General features: G+C 43.8%; 2 protein-coding genes across 3 annotated transcripts in view; one reads left to right on the top strand and one right to left on the bottom strand.

Moving 5' to 3' along the window:
• LOC136853205 (H/ACA ribonucleoprotein complex subunit 1-like) overlaps positions 1-8,018 on the top strand; it is a 59,523-nt gene extending 51,505 nt beyond the window's left edge. For both annotated transcript variants that reach the window (XM_067128578.1, XM_067128579.1), the window contains exons 5-7: positions 51-152; positions 1,974-2,058; positions 7,655-8,018. In XM_067128578.1, the coding sequence (XP_066984679.1) occupies positions 51-152; positions 1,974-2,058; positions 7,655-7,899 (432 nt within the window). In that variant the 3' untranslated portion in view covers positions 7,900-8,018. The remainder of the gene's footprint in view (positions 1-50; positions 153-1,973; positions 2,059-7,654) is intronic.
• LOC136853211 (zinc finger protein OZF-like) overlaps positions 1-19,425 on the bottom strand; it is a 270,715-nt gene that overhangs the window by 242,452 nt on the left and 8,838 nt on the right. The window lies entirely within an intron of this gene.

The raw sequence follows: 19,425 nt of genomic DNA, 5'->3' as shown, positions 1-19,425 counted from the left end.
CCATATTTGTGGTATATGGATACATTGTCGATGAATTTGTCTCCTTTCAGATTGGGAAAGTTGATGAAATTTTTGGATCGCCTCAGCAGAAATTCATGTCTGTCAAGTTGGGCGAAAACATGAAAGCTAAATCTTTTAGAGCGAACACAACGGTAGGTTTTTTCCTGTTTGTAAGTTTTTACTAAATTGTTTTTGTGATAGAAATCAAATAAATTGCTCTTCTTGGTACTATTGAGGTTCATTTTTATTGAGGGAGCAACAAGAGAGACCTGTTGTATTTCCACTTGCATTTTACAAAACAAGATGCAGATGTTATCGACGTTATGTCAGCTATCCAAGTGTGTTGTGTTGGAGCTCTGTTCCATTCTTGTTGGCCGTAACAAATTACACTATGCAACTGCAAGTCATTTTTAAATGAGTTTCATTTATGTTTTTTAGTCAGTCAGATTTATATATATTCCGGAAGTTGTAAGAATGAATTACTTACAGGTCATAATCATGGATTTGCAATTGCAAAGTGAATAGAGGAGATCATTCCGCTTTGATTTGAAAACCCAAGTTACCAGTTTAAAGTTTCAGTATGACAGTAATTCCTGTTGTTAGGTGTTGACATTTGTTATGTTTATTATTCACAATATGCTATGTAGCCAAGTTTTGCTTTTTCCATAGAGTGGAATCTCAGTTTTACCAACTTGTTCCTGTCAGGAATAAGAAGTCCTCATGCAAGTCAAGACCTGATGATGGCCAACAACTCATTCTTTTGTTCAGCTATATTGTGTCAATATTGCTAATTGCTTGTTTTTTTGTTTTTTTTTTTTTTTTTTTTTTTTTTTTTTTTTTCACCATTGTGGCATTATTTCTTTTCATGCCATTCTTTGTGATCTCTTCTGGTTTTTGTCTTTCTAATTTTTTTATCTATTGTCATACTTGGCATTATATCTTCAAACACTGGCATTTCATGTTCACTAATAGGTACTGTGAATATGCGTTGCAACTCCCTTTAGTTTTTCATTGATTTTCTTTTCAACACAATGAAATCAGCTTGCAGTGGTCTGCTTCACCTCATAAAATCAATCTGTTTTGATTTTGCCACTTTTAAATGTACTGTAGTAATCAGGTTGTTATCTTGGCTTTGTAAACTGTGTGTAGCAGCTTTAATTTTTAGGTGTGGCAGAATTCCTGTATTGCATTTCTCTGCCCTCTTAGCTGATTTCTTCAAAAATGTATCTTTCCCTTTCCCCCACAGTCTTAAACCAGCTTAGTTGGTTCAAGTGTTCATTATTTCACCTTTTACCAGTTTACTCTACTTTTTGAGTAGTTTTCAGTATTCTGTATTCATAATCCTTCCATCACATTTATCATTTCTTCTGTTTAAAAAAAATGCCATTCTGAAATCATTTTTATTTGCTGTCAGTCCCAACTGCTTTTGTTTCAGCTTTTATAATTCTGTACCTATGCCTCTAGCCAGCATGTCCACCACTCTGCCTTTTGTGCTATTTTAAAAGTATTTATGCTTTTCCTTCATTGAGCTACCTAAAGACTGTAGTGTTTTGGCTATTGGATGAGGAAAATTCATACATACTATTCACTATCTTTTTATTATAACTCAAAATAAGTTACTTACTGATCAACAGGTCTTGGTCTTGGACAGATGGGCTTGGTTTATTTGTATAGTAAGGTGTTTAGTAAGATCATAAGGAACTCAAAAACAAGAGTTAAATAATAACTGTATATTTTTTATTACTTCCATTTTATTAATTACAAATATTTTATGTACTTTTTGTGTGCCTAAACTTGGTTTTCAGCTGAGGTAGTCAATCTTACTATGTTAGCCAAACCTAATTGTAATGGAAAGAGTCTTACGCTGTTATTTTTAATGACATTTGACTTGCACACTGTAATTAGGGTTTTTTCAAACTGCATTGTTACTGAAATGATTGCAGCTTTTCATCATGAGAGCATTTTTTTTCCAGTTGTTCATTGACCCTGCAAAACTCTTACCACTACGAATATTTCTTCCTGGTGCTGAAAAAAGCCGTGGAGGTGGTAGAGGTCGTGGTAAGTCCAGAATTTTTACTTTAACAGATATAAACTTAGGTGCTGATTTGCAAGTAAAAACATTTGTTTTACATCTCTAAGTTAAACAAGAGAGGTTGAGAGGACATGTGGAGATTGCCATATGAACCTGTGCCCAAGTGGTGGGGTTACTGCCAGCTTTGTGTCATGAAGTAGCAGACTGTTGGTGCTACTGAACATTCTTTTGAGTATATTGTTTGATCAGCTGTTGTACTTTATTCCCGTTTGTCCATTATTCCAGTTGGTCTCTTCCCACCTAGGTGTTCAATTTCATGAATAAATAATGTAATTTACAGATAATTCTGCAATCTGAAGTAGAATTATCCAATCTTGGAATTATACACTGACATTTAACTGACAAGATAAATATATCAGGTTCTTAAAAAGTAATTCCAATGCCATTAACATGTAATTCAATTAATTGATCATGTATTTTTCCTGAATATCATGATTTTGAACATTCAAGGTACTCCGTAGCTAAGTACCAGGATGTTTTTGTATCATATTTTCATTCGTTTAGATGTGAAATAAGTTCTGTCTTTCTCCTGAAATTATGTGCTGTCTAGGTCTACATCTCTACCCTTTTTTCCATGATTTTATGGGCCTTCTTATTACTGTACTCATTGTCATACTGCTGCCCTTTCTAAAACTTTTCTGACTGCTCCCCACCCCTTATCATATGCCTACACCATGTGAGTCTCTAAGCTGTTTATTTTGAAGTTGTAGAGTACTGCATCTCTCAAGAACTTTTGTTTTTTGGTAGTATGATTTTTCCAGTTTCTTTATCACTGTCCATGTGTCAGCTGCTTTGAACATTGCCAGTTTTACACATGCCTCAAAAATTTTTCCTGTTTATGGCATATTTAATTTACTAATGGTCCAGCAGTCCAGGCTACTGCTGCTTTTATCTTCTTACTAACTTCTCCCAGTACCTACTTGACGGTCCAGTAGCATAGATATGTTTAGTCTTTTTTAGGCCAGTTTTGTTAATGCTAAATAAATTAGCTCAGTGGTCTGGTTAAGCTACTTTTTAATAATAGTCTACCTTTTCCAAGGTCTGTCCTTCCACCACAGTGTGGTGCTGCTCCTATACTTTTCACTTGTTCTTTTATATTTAGGCATTAAAAATCCTTAACTTCATATAAAGTTTGCAGTATTGTGGCACCATGTGTTCCATTCAGTTACTACAGTGGTACCTTAGATTGTTGGATTTCATTACTAAGTGGACTTGTCCAAGTCTGAGTCCGATAAAAATTATATTTTTACTCAACAGAATCGTCTGCAATGTAACCTAGTTTTGGAAAAGGGGGAACAAACATGTCAAAGCTGACAACATTTTGTACATAGTGAAATAATCCCCTAAGTATGCTAGCATTATCAGATGTTGAAACAGACTTACACAACCAACACTATCCTGTTTGGACCTGTGAGCATGGGTCCTTTTGTTTCCAGGGCCAGGGTAAGTGACCCATCATGCTCACTGTTCGTGTGCTTCAGTGATTTTCTTTCTTTCATTCTATAAATCTTCAGCTGGAAACCCTTATCGACAGAATCAACAGACTATTAACCCAAGAGAGCTCCAAAGGGAAATCAGCCTGCAGAGACAGGTTATTGGGAAAGGTGGTAAATAAATATGAGAGAATAGAAAATAAAACCAAAACAGCTGAATTCAAGAAACGTCAGCTGAAAGCAGGAATGAATTGGCTCCTTGCTTAACGGAGAGCGGAAGCAGGAATGAATTGGCTCCTTGCTTAACGGAGAGCGAAGCAGGAATGAATTGGCTCCTTGCTTAAACATTTGGAGAGCAGAAGCAGGAATGAATTGGCTCCTTGCTTAAACATTTGGAGAGCGGAAGCAGGAATGAATTGGCTCCTTGCTTAAACATTTGGAGAGCGGAAGATTCCATAACTGCACTAGGCAAACTATTCCTCATTCCCGTTGTAGCCAAGGTAAAACCCCTGGCAAACTGAGTAGTATTATCTTACACTAGAAAACTACATATTTTGCAGCAGCAGCAGCCTCCCTAGTGTTGTGGAAAAAAAAAAGTACAGTAAGGTACTTTTTGCAGCACAGTACAGTAATGTAGCGTTCAGGTTTTGTCTTTTTGCCTATATGTGAGTATGTGTATTGGGTGTACATACACATGTATGCATCATGTTAAGGTAAACTGTGTACTCACAGTGTATGTGCATACCTTAATAAACAATTTTGGGTTACATTCAAAACGAAACCTTGTAAGCACAAGTAGGTAGAACTGCAGTAATCAGCTATGTTTTCACAAGGCTGTACTGTACACATTTTTAGAAGCAATTGAATGATAAATACAAAGCACCATTCAGGACAGGTCATTAAGTACTGTATATAGAATTGCTGTAAGCTTTTAGCTATGTGAGTTGACTTTAGGGTATGGTGCAGACATGTCAATCATAGCAATCATAGGTACATGGAGGATTTTGTTACTTATTATAAGTGCAGATCCCTCCTGGCTAAGCATTAAGTTTTCCAGCCTGAGAAGAACCCTAAAAGAGTTCAGAGGTCTGGTTAAACAAATCATTTATAACTAACTAACTGAGCATTAAGTTGAGGTGTTACTTACCAAGTTCAACACTACACCTCTCCTATAACATCAACATGATGACCAGTGTATTTACTGTTTATTTGCTTCCTTTAAAGTCATCAGTAGTTTCCAGCATTCCCGTAAGTAGGTACGAAGTACAGTGTCCCTTGTACAGCACCAACTGCATTGCTTTCTGCTTTACACTCCAAATCTGTTCCCTACTGTCTCTTCGTACTAAGGTGCCCAGTTCTTAATTTTAATAAAACTGTTGTTTTACATACTGTATGCAATTATACTTCATGCATTATTGTCATATTATTGTATTATAATTTATGAACACGGCAATCAGGCGCCATTTGCATTCTTGTAATATTTACATTCTTAAAATTATCATCAGAGCCATTGGTTGCTAATTTCAGAGGTTACTTTTTTTTTTAAATTATCAGAGGTGGGTTTAAAAATGGAATTTACTTTATTTATGAATGCAGTAAAATAAAGTAAAGCCATGATTTTGCCAGTATTGGATGCTGCTTTTGCCTGTTCCAGAATGTTTTGTGGCTTGCACATTATTCATTTCTTCAGCCACATCTGTGACCACAAGTTTAGTGGCTTGCTTTCATAACACTTTCCTCCCTGTGGCATGAAGGATTTATTTTATTTTCATATATGGAAAAGTCTCCATTGAAAATTAGAAAATTTGTAACAAGTTGACAACTTTTAAGGCAACCCTTAATAAACAGGTTTTGAGGCAGGAAAAACCTAATTTTGGTAGCCGCTGTTCGTCCTCCTACGTGGTCTGAGAATTTTAGTGGCCCTCATTAAAAAGGCAGACCTTCACTCCTTTCCTAAGTTGCATGACATCCAAAAGGCAAGTACATTGTTGACTTCGGAAACGTTTTCTTCGAAGAAGTTCTTGAGAGTATGGAGTGGTTATTAGAGGCAGTATTCCTTATCCAGTGAAGGCGCAATTATCCTACTACCAGATTTATAGGTTCATGTGTCTCTTGTTCTTTATTGCCAGAGACCCTGATGGGTATCCAGAAAAAAGAAAATGGTTGGTAACCTTGAATATAAATTCCTGAAACGCTATTGCCATGAGAGTGGTGGTCATGCTGAGATATTGCTGGGGAAGGTGCAATAATCCCACAGTCAGACCCAACATAATTAGGCAAGTCACCTTTGAACCACAAAGAATAATACATATACAGGCAGTCCCCGGTAAACTGCAGGCTCGGTTAATGATGATCCGGTTATGGCACTTGTCTAACGACGAAAATCGCCGATTTCTGCTTATCAGCATCGCTAATTGGGTATTGGCACCAATAAATACCTAACAGAGGCGCCGATAAGCAGAAAATCGGCACTTTTCAGCACCAATAAGTCCGAAGATCACCAAAAAAGCGCCGGAAATCGCCGATTTTTGGTTAGTGGCAATTTTCGGTTATCATCACACCCCCAGAACGGAACCCCCGCCGATAAACGAGGACTGCCTGTATTGGTTTTGTGTTGTTTCCTGTTCTTTATTGCCAAACCTTATGGGTGTCCAGAATAAAGAAAACAGTTAATAACCTGTGACTGTACCTTGCACTAAAAAAATCTTGAACATGTGTTAGCTGGGGTAACTGACACCGACAAACAACTGTTTCTCGATTCAGTTGTTTATGTCAGTACTTGCTGTTGTTTATGCCAGTGTCTTGCATGCAGTAGTAAGCGGTTTTTAATAGTATATAATGAATTCTTAGACCAGTCTCAAGGTTGGTAAGCCTGGTTTAATGTATGAAGATTTGCATTTAACCTAATGAAATCTTGTTTCTAGGCCTATATATTAGCTGAAAGCTAACTTGGATATAATATGCATTATCAGTGATATCTTCTGAAACTAAGATAGGCATAGAAAGCCTCTAGCCTAGTGTAATCTACTGAAAATACACCTCATACTGTACAGTATATGAAATCATGATTTTGGACAAAATTTCAACAATCACAAGATACACGAGTAAATACGCAAATTACGGTTGTTTTGTATGCTTTATATTTTTGAGTTACACAATGTTTTCATTGGAAATAAACATGCTTGTGTATTTACGTAGCAAGCTTTAGTTCTAAAATCCAAAAAATTCCAAAAACTGAGATGATGTGTGATGCCGCCCTCATAGCCACTCAAGAACTAAAGGCGGCTGATTCAAAAATAAGTCCTGAATCATGGGAGTTGTCGGGCCACGGAGTGCCATTTTAAGAGGTTGGACTGTGCTTCAAGAAAGTGGATGGATATTGTTCCCTTCCATGTTCTCACTTGTAAATTTTGGTCAGAGCATTCCTCAGACCTTCTCTTAAAGGGCCTCAATGCCTTCTTATTTCATCTTCCTGATGAAAGAATCATTGTTGTGGGTTACATTGTAGGGGGCCTGGTTTTGACTGGAGGCACATTTTTTTATAACACCCACGCAGAAATTGGCAAAAAGGACGCAGAGAGGGGGGTCCCATAGCAGTGTTGTCTGCTTGCATGAGAGATACCCTTGATGGGTGGCAATGGGGGTTGCTCTTGGTACAGATTTGTAACAGCCCTTTAATGCTGCCTCAGTAATGTCAGAATTAGGCTAAGTGTGGTGTTATCCTGGCAAAGTTTTCAGAATCAGATTGGTGTTATTGTCAACTGTGATGTTATGAAGTGGGGAAGCCCTTGATTTTTTATGCCCCTAAGAGGAGGATGTTTTCTGTATCATCATTGTTATTTAGTAGTGTAACAAGATGAAGGTCCTATACAATAGTAGAAAGAGGCTGTTACATATATATTTAAATAATACACATTACTCTGCTCTTAAGTAGTTTAAACACTAAAAGGAATGTTCTCCTTCTTAGAGAAAAACACCAATTCTCCATTGAGGTGTCTGAAACCACGGCTGATGTTAAAGGATTCTTATAGGCATTATTATCAACCTCTTAAAATTTCAAACAAATCTTATCCACTGACAATATGTTGACAGTTGATACAAAGGTCAATGAACAATTTTTGTCTTTCAGGTGGCGGTCGTGGAGGCGGCAGAGGTGGCGGCCGTGGTGGTAGGGGAGGAGGATTTGGAAGAGGTGGTGGAGGAGGAAGAGGAGGCGGCGGAGGAGGAAGAGGTGGAGGATTTGGTAGAGGCGGTGGTGGGGGTGGCTTCGGAAGAGGCGGTGGTGGGGTGGATTCGGAAGAGGAGGCGGGGGTGGATTTAGAAGATAATCTAGATGTAAATATTTCATTTTTAAGGAAAATAATGATAATGTGAATTGTGTTTTTATATCCTATGTAATGTATTGAAAATGGTTATTCTTTGAATATATTTTGTAAAATCAGAACCTAGTCTGCATACAGTTTATATGAAAAATATTAAATATGATTCCAGTTTGCCTTGTTTTAATTAGGGTAAGAATGACTCGTATAAAAAATGAAGAGCTATTGGCAAGTTCACAAATATTAAGCCACAATTGTTTAATTCACTGCACCTTGGGAATAACTTGCACCCAAGGGGAATTATAATTGATAAGTGCTTTTTCACTGCTGTCCTGTTTGGCAAAAAAAATTACATACAGTGACCTATGACCTTGATACCTCAGTGGTCAAAGGTCAGTGTAAACCGTTGTCTGCCAAACCAGAAGGCAGGTTGAATCTCACTAGTGAGAAAGCACTTATCAATTATAATTCCCCTTGAGTGCAAGTTAGTTCCAAGGTACTGTATAGTGTTAGGTTTTCAGTTATCCCAGGATTTTGGGACAAATTTGATCCTTCCCGGGAAATTCCAGGATTCCCAAAATTAGGCATAATAACAAATACCCTATGAAAATCATGATCTCCTGGTACTTGTTGAATTTCATACTACATTAGCATTTTTATTCCATTGAGGAAATCTTTATGGTAGATACTGGTACTTTATCATGTTTAAAACTGGAAGTTTGAACAGAGATTGATATGAATTATATGGTTGTATTTTAGGAGAAAAATGACAGAATGACAACTAGTGAAATATACAATTGTGGATTAATATTTGTGAATATAAAAAATGTCAAGGTGTGACAAAAATTGATTGGCACTTGTAAACAAAAGGGATCCCGTCTGCATATCCATATATAGAGCATTGGATTGGGGCACTTTGTTGACCTGCTTTCTGTCCAAAGAGAATACAATAGTTATAATTATGCCATACCAACCAGCTAATCAATATTACAATGGTCACTGAACTTAGGTGTGGAAGTTGCGAAGGAGTTTCAATACTATTCTTGTTCTAGATACTGTTGTCATTTCCTTGCAATCTGGCAGAAAGCTTATAATGTAAATGCCACTTGGAACTGAAACCATCTTGCTTCTTGCAGGAGCAAGGTCTGCAGGGGAAGGTCTCAGAGCAGGTAATAGAAATACACTGGTCAAGAGCAGACTTTCCTCCAAACTATCACCATCCATTTGATAGGTGCCATCAACACTGCATCTGTATGGATGCATCTGAGTAAAACTGGGATGTATTCCTTCCTATAGAGGGTTACAACAGCATTCTTCGCGGTGACCATTGCCTTTACAAAGAAACTGCATCCTAAAGGCAGTACAACAGCATGCTTTTGTATTATTATTATTGAATATTCAGAAGATGAACCCTATTCATATGGAATAAGTCCACAGGGGCTACTGACTTGAAATTCAAGCTTCAAAAGAATATGGTGTTCATTTGCAAGAAGTAACAGAAGGTAAAAGGAAATACAGAAAGATGAGATCAGTTATTAGAAAAAAAAAAATTAAAAATTATGTAAATTACAAAATACAAGAATTGTTTGAGAGTAATAATGTATTGCAACTATGAAGTTTTGAGGTTCCAATTGCACACCCTCTGGGAGACAGTTCTCAAGCCAAACAGTGTGAGGAATAAAATGACCTTGGAACCACGAAGTTCAACAGTGAGGCATATTTACTGCATGCTGGTGCTGGTCTTCAACAAATCCGATAGTTCTCAGCAGGAAAAGCGAATCGAGGATCAACTTGGAATGTGAAAGATCTCTGTTAAAATACGCTTTATGAAAAATTGACAAACGAGATCATCCATCAATGGTCCATGTCCTAACAGCTAATGTCCATCATAGGGGAGGAGGGAGGGCTCTGATCATGTAATTACTGGTGTAAGTATATATAAAACTTTATTTTATTACAAAAATGTCGTTTTTACATAAGTGACTTACCCATATAATTACACACCTGATTCCAAAATGATAGGAGGTGGGCTCATGGACATATTCTACTCCAAAACATGAAGTCATGTAATGAATTTGAAATGGAAAAGTTGCTAGCACTGAAAACAATGTCTGTCATTTTCTATCAGTTAAGAAAGCTACTGCAGGTGGATACTGCCTCTAGTTGGTGCCCATCTTAACTCGTAGTGACGTGGTGGTATAGCCAAGGGTCACCTCCTACTTAAGGGGGAGCTTTGCAGCTAGGGAAGTGCTCCGATGGCTAGGAAAGCATGATAGGTGCCCGCCCTTGCCTTGGATGCAGCACAAAAATAAAAACAACCAGATAACACTGACACCTACACTACAATAAAACCACAACCCATCCACTGAGAGTGGTGGGTGCTCCAGGTACGCTGTACCCCCTGGTTCTCCAAACTGTACACCTAACTGAAAAGGTGAAGAGATAGTAGGAGAACATCCAGTGCTTCCTTCCGCGATGTCACTAAAAATGGTCTCGAGGTATTGGAAAATTTTGACACTAAGCTTTCATAAAAATAGTGAGAAGCAAAGATCGCTTACACTTCCAGTAGGTCGATGGTAGAATGGACATAAGAAGCATAAAGCGTCTGAAAACTAAGGAGGTAGAGGCTTTTCTGACGTCCTTAGCTTTGCTTCAAAGCAGGCAAAATGCACTCCAAAAAACTTGGTGTCTCAAAAATGACCTCTCTATACTACTTCCAAGCTGGGGAGCGCCACTGGGCATTTGTAGCAAGAGTTGGAGCCATATGAGCTGGGTGCCGGGCGAGCTACAGGGTCGAGAGCTGGCGGACATTTGGAGTATGAGTTGGCATCAGAGGCGCTCAGAGTTCAGGAGCTCGCATACACTGGAGCAGGAGCTTGCGCCAGAGGAGCTGGGCGCCAGGCTGTGGCTGGTACCAGAGGAGCTGGGCACCAGGCGAGTTAGATCATGAGGTGTCGGGTGCTCCTGGAAGTCAAGAGAGACCGTAATGATCTAAAAGGAGAAAGAACAGATCCAGGTCTTGGATGGGACCTTGAACTTGGCTAAAATACCTAAGGGTAACAAACAATCCGAGTCAATTTCTTCCTTGCTTGGATGGGTAAAGGACTTGGGGAGGGACAGTGATTACGAATAAATCTAGGTCCCTGTGCTTAAACCTGAGTTAAACAAAGCTCTATACTCCTAAATGGTGAAGTACTAGAGAACTAGACCTCCTCAGAAAAGAGGTACACTGCCATTGGGTCACAGATGTCTCAAAAGGGGAGGCAAAATGTCTGAGGTAATAGTTATGGGAAACCGATCCTTTTGTCTGGTAGATTTAGCTAAAAGATAGATGTTTGCATGCCACAGACATGTGACATGTCTCAAAACATCTTCGACTGGCAAGCCTCCTGATCGCCTGAAGCCTGTCCGGGCAAGAGCGGACCACCTTTGGAGGTATCCCTTGGGGAAGGTTGAAGGAGGAGAAACGGTTGGGGAAGGAACCTGGAAGGTCCACCAACAACCGTCACAGATTCAGGAGTCATTCTACGTAGGACAGAGCGGGGTTATGAGGGTCCTCGTTACAATGAGCCTGAAACTTATTTAGGGCTTCCCTAAACCATTAGATTGTGTAAGGCAAGGAGAACCAAGAAGGATCGGTCTGTATATGGTGACTGTTGTCCATACTAAAGGGTTTGGGACCAGAGAATCGAAGGAACTCGAAGGGAAGAGGTTAAGGGTCCTTGCGGTGACAGATAGGCCCAAAGTCGTCTTGCCCCATAGGGTCCACAGATCCCGAGAAACCAGGGGATCAAAGGCCCACTCAGAAGGAAGGACACTCTTCTGACAGCTCAATACGACTGCCAAACCTTTAGAGCCCTGAAAAATTAGTGTAGCCAGAATACTTGATTGATTTGCCCACCGAAGAAGTTCTTTTGTTGTTGGAAGATCATGGCGCGAACTGCAGACAAAGTGTAAACTCACTGCTGACTCTGCAGCCCGTTTGGACTGACAGTACCTCAGACTACAGCCTGAAGCATATATGTGGAGCTGTAGGTGGAACGGAACTTATATCTGGCAAACTTACAAAAAGAGCTGCAAAGTCCATATTCCATCAAAATCTAGGCACAACAAAAAACAGAGGCCTAGTCCAAACCCAGAAAAAATTAGCCGGTGAGCAGGTGCCAGGTGCTCTGGAATAGGTGGGGGGCATTCGAGAACTGGAGCCTGTTGCTAGTTGTTTGGTTCCAGGAGACTGGAAGTTGAATCCAGGTGTGAAGTTCCGGGCATGAAGTTGGACCGAAGGAGTGACAGCGAAAATGTAAGGTGAAACTAGCCTCCCTACCTCTTGACAAGAAGCAGAGAACGGCAACCATAATTGTGTGATGAAACAAAAACACGTTACAGTGCTTGTCTGCACCAGAAACCTTGGAACTGGAGGAAAAAGTAAGACTCTCATATGATTTGTAATTTTGACTAACGATGGTGGACAACGAAGTCCCCAGTGGTACATCCACTAAGTTTCCGAGCTAAAGAAACTTGCAGACCATCTGGAAACTCTCTTGGCAGATGGGAAAAAAGCTCTGAAAATTCCTAGAGTTGAGGCTGAAAACCAAAAACAGAGGACTCTGCGACGATGGTTGTGTTCTGAGGAAGAGGTGATGATCTGTGAGCACCTGATTTTGGTCTCCAAGGGACAAGATGCCTCGAATAAGCACCTGTCTCCTTCTGCTAAGCGCTCTCTTTGACTCACTTGGCGCTTGCTTGGCGCCCGCTTCGCCGCTTCAGATTTCCGCACCCAACAGCTCGGCACCAACTTCTGGGCGCTCAGCGCCAACTATGGAGTGTCTGATGCCAACATCTAGGTGCTCAGCACTAAGGTATGATGCTCAGCACCTCTTCCTTCTTCATCGGCTCAGGAAGACTGCTTTAGCCCTGATTAAGCATCAACTTGAGGAGCTCATGGGCTTTAAGAAAGAAGACACTTGTTTCCAAGAGCAAGGACACCTCCTTATCCCCTATCTCTTCGGACATCTGCATCAAGATGTCTTTCCAGTGGCTGACTAACAATACACCTCCATCAAGACACCTTTTCAGTGTCTGTCTGCCGACACCTGGGAATAGGCTACAGGTTAAAGTGAGGGGGCAACTATCAGGGGGCAACCCCTCGACTTCCCTTGGACCACTAGTATATCTTCTCCCCAGTGCAGGAGGAGCGGGACAGTGACTTTTGGTCTAGGAGATCCGAGGGGCCAGATAGCTACCTCCTCCACTAAGACTCCTTTCCAGTGGCTGCCTGTCGATACCTGGGACCAGCAACAGGCACAATTGAGGAGGCGACTACCCATATGTAAACCCCATGACCTCCCTTGGACCTCCAGTATGTCTTCTCCCTAGTGTGGGGGAGTGGGATAGGGACCTTTGTCTAGGAGCATCAGGGGATGAGTAGCCACCTCCTCCACTACATAACACTTCACTGTTACAATGGTTAAATTCATGGTAATCAAAATATAAGGCTGGCAAAGGCATGGGAAGGAAGCGAGGGAGCCAGGCACGGGATCAAGTGGATAATATAGGAGGGCTGGTAGCAGGACAGAACTGGCACCAGGTGGCCAGGAGCTGGCGCCAGGTGCTGTGTGCTTTGAGCTGGACCCGGGAGGTGGGAGGAGGCGGGTGGAGGTAGGTGGTGGTCGCTCCTATGTGCTTGGTGGCAGAAGGAAGCAGGAGGCAGGTGGAGGCTAGTGGTGGGCATTTCACTGATTTTGGTAATCGCGGTACCGATTCCTTTCATGCAAATTAATCAATTAGTAATTGATTGCCAACTACTTTTTTATATCTTTCTAGCAATTTCTGGTATCTGGGTATAAAAACACGTGTAAAATGTATGAATAACATTAGCATTTAATATGTTCAGACACATGCATTTTAAGATAACAAATGTACGTGTATCTTCTAAAATAAAAGAAAAATTTACATCAAAAAGTAGTTTTAGAATTAAAAAGTATCAAAGCAAATCCGACTGTAATGCTGTTGAACAATGTGTTTTCTTTCTCTAATTAGTGATCGAATTCAGTAACTGATTACGCCCACCACTAGTGGATGCAAGTGGCCAGCGCTGGAGGCTAGGAGCTGAAGATGTGGAGCATTCACGATTGCGTGATACCAGGAAAAACACCTCCGGACGCCAGGGTCATTCAACCTTCTCTGTAATGTTCCAAAGTACTGCCAAAGCAAGAACCGGTAGCCAATACTCGGCTGCCGAGAATGTTTCCTCCTAAGGCTCGAAGCAGCCAAACATTACGCACCATTCTCTCCTTACTACGTCCCAGTCCCTAAACTTTTCAGTTCTCTGCAAAGGAAAGTGTGATGAGTAGCCCAGGCCGGTAAACAAAACAAATTACAAACGTTTAGGCCTAATGGAATGTCGTAAATTTAAGTATTACTTGAAAAATAATTTACCAGAGGCTCGCGAGATGCCTAGGCCGATAAACAAAAGATAACTTTGCAAAATGTTTGGCCTACAGGAATGGCGCTAACATTCAAGAGTTACTTTAAGGTCATTATTTACCAGCGGCTTGCAAATAGCCTATAGCTGGTAGAGAAATCCTAAAAGCAAAATTTTGGCCTAACAGAATGACATAACATACAAGAATTACTTTTAAGGCAATCACTTACCAGTGGCTGGGCTCAGCCTATGCCTGGTAATCATGAATGTCTGGTGATCATGAATGCAAAAGTTTCTGGCCTAATGGAATGGTGTCATTCAAGATACTTTTAATGCAATTATTTACCGGCGACTAGCACACAGCCTAAGCCTGGTAAGCAAAAACTGGAAGTAGCTGGCTTGTTGATGAATCTGAATCAAGGTAATAAAAAAATAATAACTCATCCTGAAAGATCTCTATTCGAAGGCTATTAAATACATGTTCCGGTGGTTGTGTAATACTACCAAAATCCAGTGAGATTGTAAAGTCCCCACTCAACGTGTTCTCTATGGAGAACATCCCGTTTTCTGCAGTGCCTTTCCGCGACATAAGGTCGAGCGGAATATATATTTATAATCACAATTATAAACTATGTACAGTATATATTGTCTTTCCGAGCAATCATTTATTATGTACAAGTAACGAGATATTTATTTCATATGTCAGACATTGTTTATCACTATGTTCTCTGTATGAACCTGTCCTGTTTTTTAAGGAACTAGTTTGACCTCCGGTCACCTGTAAATCTTTGTACCAGTGGTCTCTGCGCTACACAGATGTCTGCAGCCCACTTTATAAGTAGCTATTTTTATCAATAAATCAGCAGTACTTGTCTCCCTGCTCATTATTTCACACCTCTCTCACAGTGGTGAGCCTGGAGTGGTTCTCGGAAGCCATTAACGGACCCAAACGGCGACCAAGTCTTGGCCCGATGAACCTAATCCACGCCCCTAATGGACTAACTACGGCACTCTAACAAAGCGTCACGGGCATTAACTGACCCTCGTCGGCAGGTTGACAACGTCATTAGCGGACCCACGTGGCACGCTCCCCAAGCGTGTATTGGCGTGAGTGTTCCCAGAGAACTCCAAGTGAGAGTGCGAAGAGAGCATGGACAGAGACATGCCCAACCATGTACAAATTACCACAAACCTCTCAAAAGGCACACCTCCCTCTTGCAACCCCCTCCCGCGCGCACCTCCACACCGTTACCACCGCCCCACACAATGTCTCCCGATCAACCAAAGACGGCCCTTAACATAAGGCTGCTGCCATTCACCAGGGAGAATGCAGCGTCTTGGTTCTACAGGATCGAGGGGCAATTCAGAATAGCAGGCCTGACTGACGAGGTGTTGAAGGTGGGCATTGCCATTAATGACCTCCGGAGGAAATTTATAAGAAGATCGCCCATGGTTGATGACAACAACCATCCCCGCCTCCTTCCAAGAACTGAAATCTCTCTGCGAGACCTGCTCCCTGCCGGTCTCCGAGAGAACTGCCCACGCCCTCGACCTCGCCCTCAACCCCCGGCAGGAGAGAAACCTCTTAGAAGTATGGCACACCCTCCAGGACCACCTCCTCCTCCTCCTCCCTGAGACTGACAGCAGCGGCAGGCACGAGGAAATCAGTCTGTTGAGGGAGAGCTTCCTGCGACAGCTACTGCCGGAGGTCCGTGGGCAAATCATGGACGATACACCCTGCTGGTTGAGGACCTAATCAGATTGGGCGCGCAGCAGCTGACGGACTCCACTAAGGCGCCAGCGGGCAACCACGGCCGTACACACTCCACCAATTGCCTCCTCCCGAGGACCCCACCACGGAGCCCATCAACTCCACTGACCATAAAAGGTCATCCCACCAGCAGAAGGAAGGGCCTAGGTTATGCTACTTCCCACCGGAGGTTCGGGAGAGCCGCCCGGAAGTGCGAAGCCCCCTGCCCTTTCTTCCCTTCAAAAAACAGAGGCGGTGGTGGCCAACCCCAAAGGCCACCATGGCAGCATCAACAGAGGAACCCAGGGGCCCTTACCAGTAGGGTTCTATGTCCTGCAACGCGATCTCCGGCAGGATGATGTTGGTCAACACTGGAGCCATGCGTTCTCGGTGTTTCCACCTTCAGGAGAGGACCTCAGACAACCACCGCACTCCAACTACCTACCTGACAGCCACAAACAGGTCCCCTGTCCTCTCCTGCGGCACCAAGCTCCTGTCGATCTCCATCCTTGGCCAGAGGTACAGCTGGGAGTTCATCATCGCGGACGTCTGGACTCTACTCCTGGGGGCGGGCTTCTCGCCCACTTCAGTCTGGCAGTTGACGCCGGCGCAAACGCCTGCTAGACATCCAGTCCTGCCAATCCCTGCCCTTGTTGCCAGGCCCCAGGAGCCCGCCGTCTGTTCCATTGTGCCCCACCAGTATGGTTCCCTCCTGAAGGACTTCCCGGAGGTCTTCAAACCCGAGCTAAGCCAGATGCCCGGGACTCCTGCCAAACATGGGATATACCAACATATTAAGACGAAGGGCCACCCGACGCAAGCGAAGTTCCGACAGCTTCCCCCGCAGTGCCTTCAGGAGGCCAAAAAGGCCTTCGCAGAAATGGAGAGGATGGGCATATGCAAAAAGGCTCCCAGCCTGTAGGCTTCCCCTCTTCACATGGTGCAGAAAGCAGACGGCACCTGGAGGCCCTGCGGCGACTACAGGTGGCTGAACCTGGCAACAGAACCGGACCATTACCCACTGTCGAACATGCAGGACCTGACGGCTTCTTACCACGGAACCAGGATATTCTCCAAAATGGACCTACTAAAATCTTATTTTCAGGTCCCAGTAGCTCCGGAGGACATCCCCAAGACCGCCATTGCCACGCCCTTCGGATCCTACGTCTTTGCCTTCTCCACCTTCAGCCTGAGGAACGCGGGCACGACCTTCCTGAGGTTGATGGACAGCATCCTAGGGGACCTGGACTTCTGCGTATGCTACGTCAACGATATCCTAATCTTTTCCAGGTCCCGGGAGGAACATCTGCGACACATCTGGAAGGTCCTGCAGCGTTTACAGGAGAGTGGCCTCGTCGTCAGGTTTGACAAATGCACCTTCGGCATCGAGAAGGTGGAACTCCTGAGCCACGAGATAACCCTGAGGGCGTCCGCCCGATGTCGCCAAAGGTTGAAGCCGTCAAGAAGTTCCCCCCCTACCTCTATCAGGGCCGTACAAGAATTCCTCAGGATGGTCAACCACTACAGAAGATTCATCTTGGGGATCACTCACACCATGGCCCCCCTGACAGAGGCCCTGAAAGGATGACCAAAGACAGTGTGGGGACCCGACCAGCAGAAGGCTTTCCTCTTGACAAAGGCCTCCCTCGCCAAAGCAACATCTTTGGCCCACCAGGATCCCAGCGCCCCCCTCCAACTGACGACAGACGCCAGCAACGTCGTCTGTGGGGCAGTACTGGAACAGATCATCAGAGGGACCCATCAGCCCATCGCCTTCTTCAGTAGGAGGCTAAACCCCGCCGAGTCCCTCTACAGTACCTTCAACCGAGAACTCCTTGCAGCATACCAGGCGGTACGGCTCTTCAAGTTCCTCCTGGAGGACGCCCTTCACAATATGAACCGACCACCAGCCGCTGGTCCACGCCTTCATGAAGCTGGGTGACGTATGGTTCTCTAGGCAGCAGTGGCACCTCGCAGCCATCGCGGAGTTCACCTGCACCATCAGGTACCTCCCCAGCAGGAAGAATCCGATAGCTGACACCCTCTCGAGGATTGAGATCGATTCCGTACAGCTCGGGATCGACTCGAGGACCCCAGCCTACCGTACAGCCATCACGTCGCTGAAGTGGAAGGACGTGCCCTCCGGCTCGGAAGGATCAACATTACTGAGCAACATCAGTACCGGACGCCCCCACCCCCTGGTACCCGCCTCCAGACGTCGGTTGGTTTTCGACATCATCCACAGCCTATCCCACCCCTCCAGAAGGACAACAGCCAGACTGCTGACAGAGAAGTTCGTCTGGCACGGCATACGAAAAGATGCGACAGCCTGGGCAAGACAATGTATGCAGTGTCAGACAAGTAAAGTAGGGTGGCACACCGAATCGGGGTAGGCGAATTCCCAGCCAGAGACGTTTTTGGCACATCCACGCCGACGTAGTAGGAACTCTTCCCCATCAGGAGCAGCCAGATACCTACTGACAGTTGTCGACCGCTCCACCAGATGGCCCGACTACACCATGGAAGAAGCCACCTCCAGTGCATGCGCGAAGCCCTCTCTCCAGCTGGATCAGCCGGTTCGGTGTCCCAGACGACATAACAACAGACAGGGGACACGCTTTCCTGTCCGAGCTTTGGACTGCCCTGGCAGGTCTAATGAGGACCACTCACCACAGCACCACCGCCTACAACCCTGCAGCCAACGGAATAGTGGAAAGGTTCCACAGGTCTCTGAAGGCATCCCTCATGGCTCAATTTTCTACTGAAAGCTGGAAGTACCAGCTACCCTGGGTCCTCCTCGGGTTGAGAACCACCCCCAGAGCCAACAGCGACCCCTCCTCAGCAGAAAAAGTCTACGGGGAGACTCTGGTAGTCCCAGGGGAACTCGTTGCAGAGAACAAGGACAACATAGGAATACTGTACAGAGGCTCCGAGACAGGGTTGGAAAGTTTGCCCCCTGCCAGAAGACATTCACCGACAGGACGTCCCCCTTCATGCCCCACGAGATGTCCTCCTCCAACCACGTCTTCGTAAGGGACAACGCCGTACGCCCACCCTTGACTAGACCCTACAGGGGACCTTTCCTAGTCCCAGAAAGGAACAAGAAGGCATTCCGAATATCCATCCATGGGCGGGAAGACTGACTGGGTGTCAATAGATCATCTCAAACCCGCATTCCTGGAGGGGGGCAACAGAGGAGGACCCCAAGATTTCCTGCAGGATACGGCAGCCCCTCAAACAACCCTGGTCTCAGGAAGGAGGCGAGGGCGTCCCTGGAAAACCCAGAAACCTAATGAAAATACACCACAACAAACCACTACAGAGGACATCAAGGAAGGCGACCACCCTCTCCAGTTGACATCAAGAAAGAAAGGCCCTTCGTAGCCCCAGAAGATACCTGGTTTAAT

This window comes from Macrobrachium rosenbergii, chromosome 26 (genome assembly GCF_040412425.1).
Source record: "Macrobrachium rosenbergii isolate ZJJX-2024 chromosome 26, ASM4041242v1, whole genome shotgun sequence".
NCBI classification, from domain to species: Eukaryota; Metazoa; Arthropoda; class Malacostraca; order Decapoda; family Palaemonidae; genus Macrobrachium; species Macrobrachium rosenbergii.
This window is presented reverse-complemented; position numbering and strand designations above follow the sequence as displayed.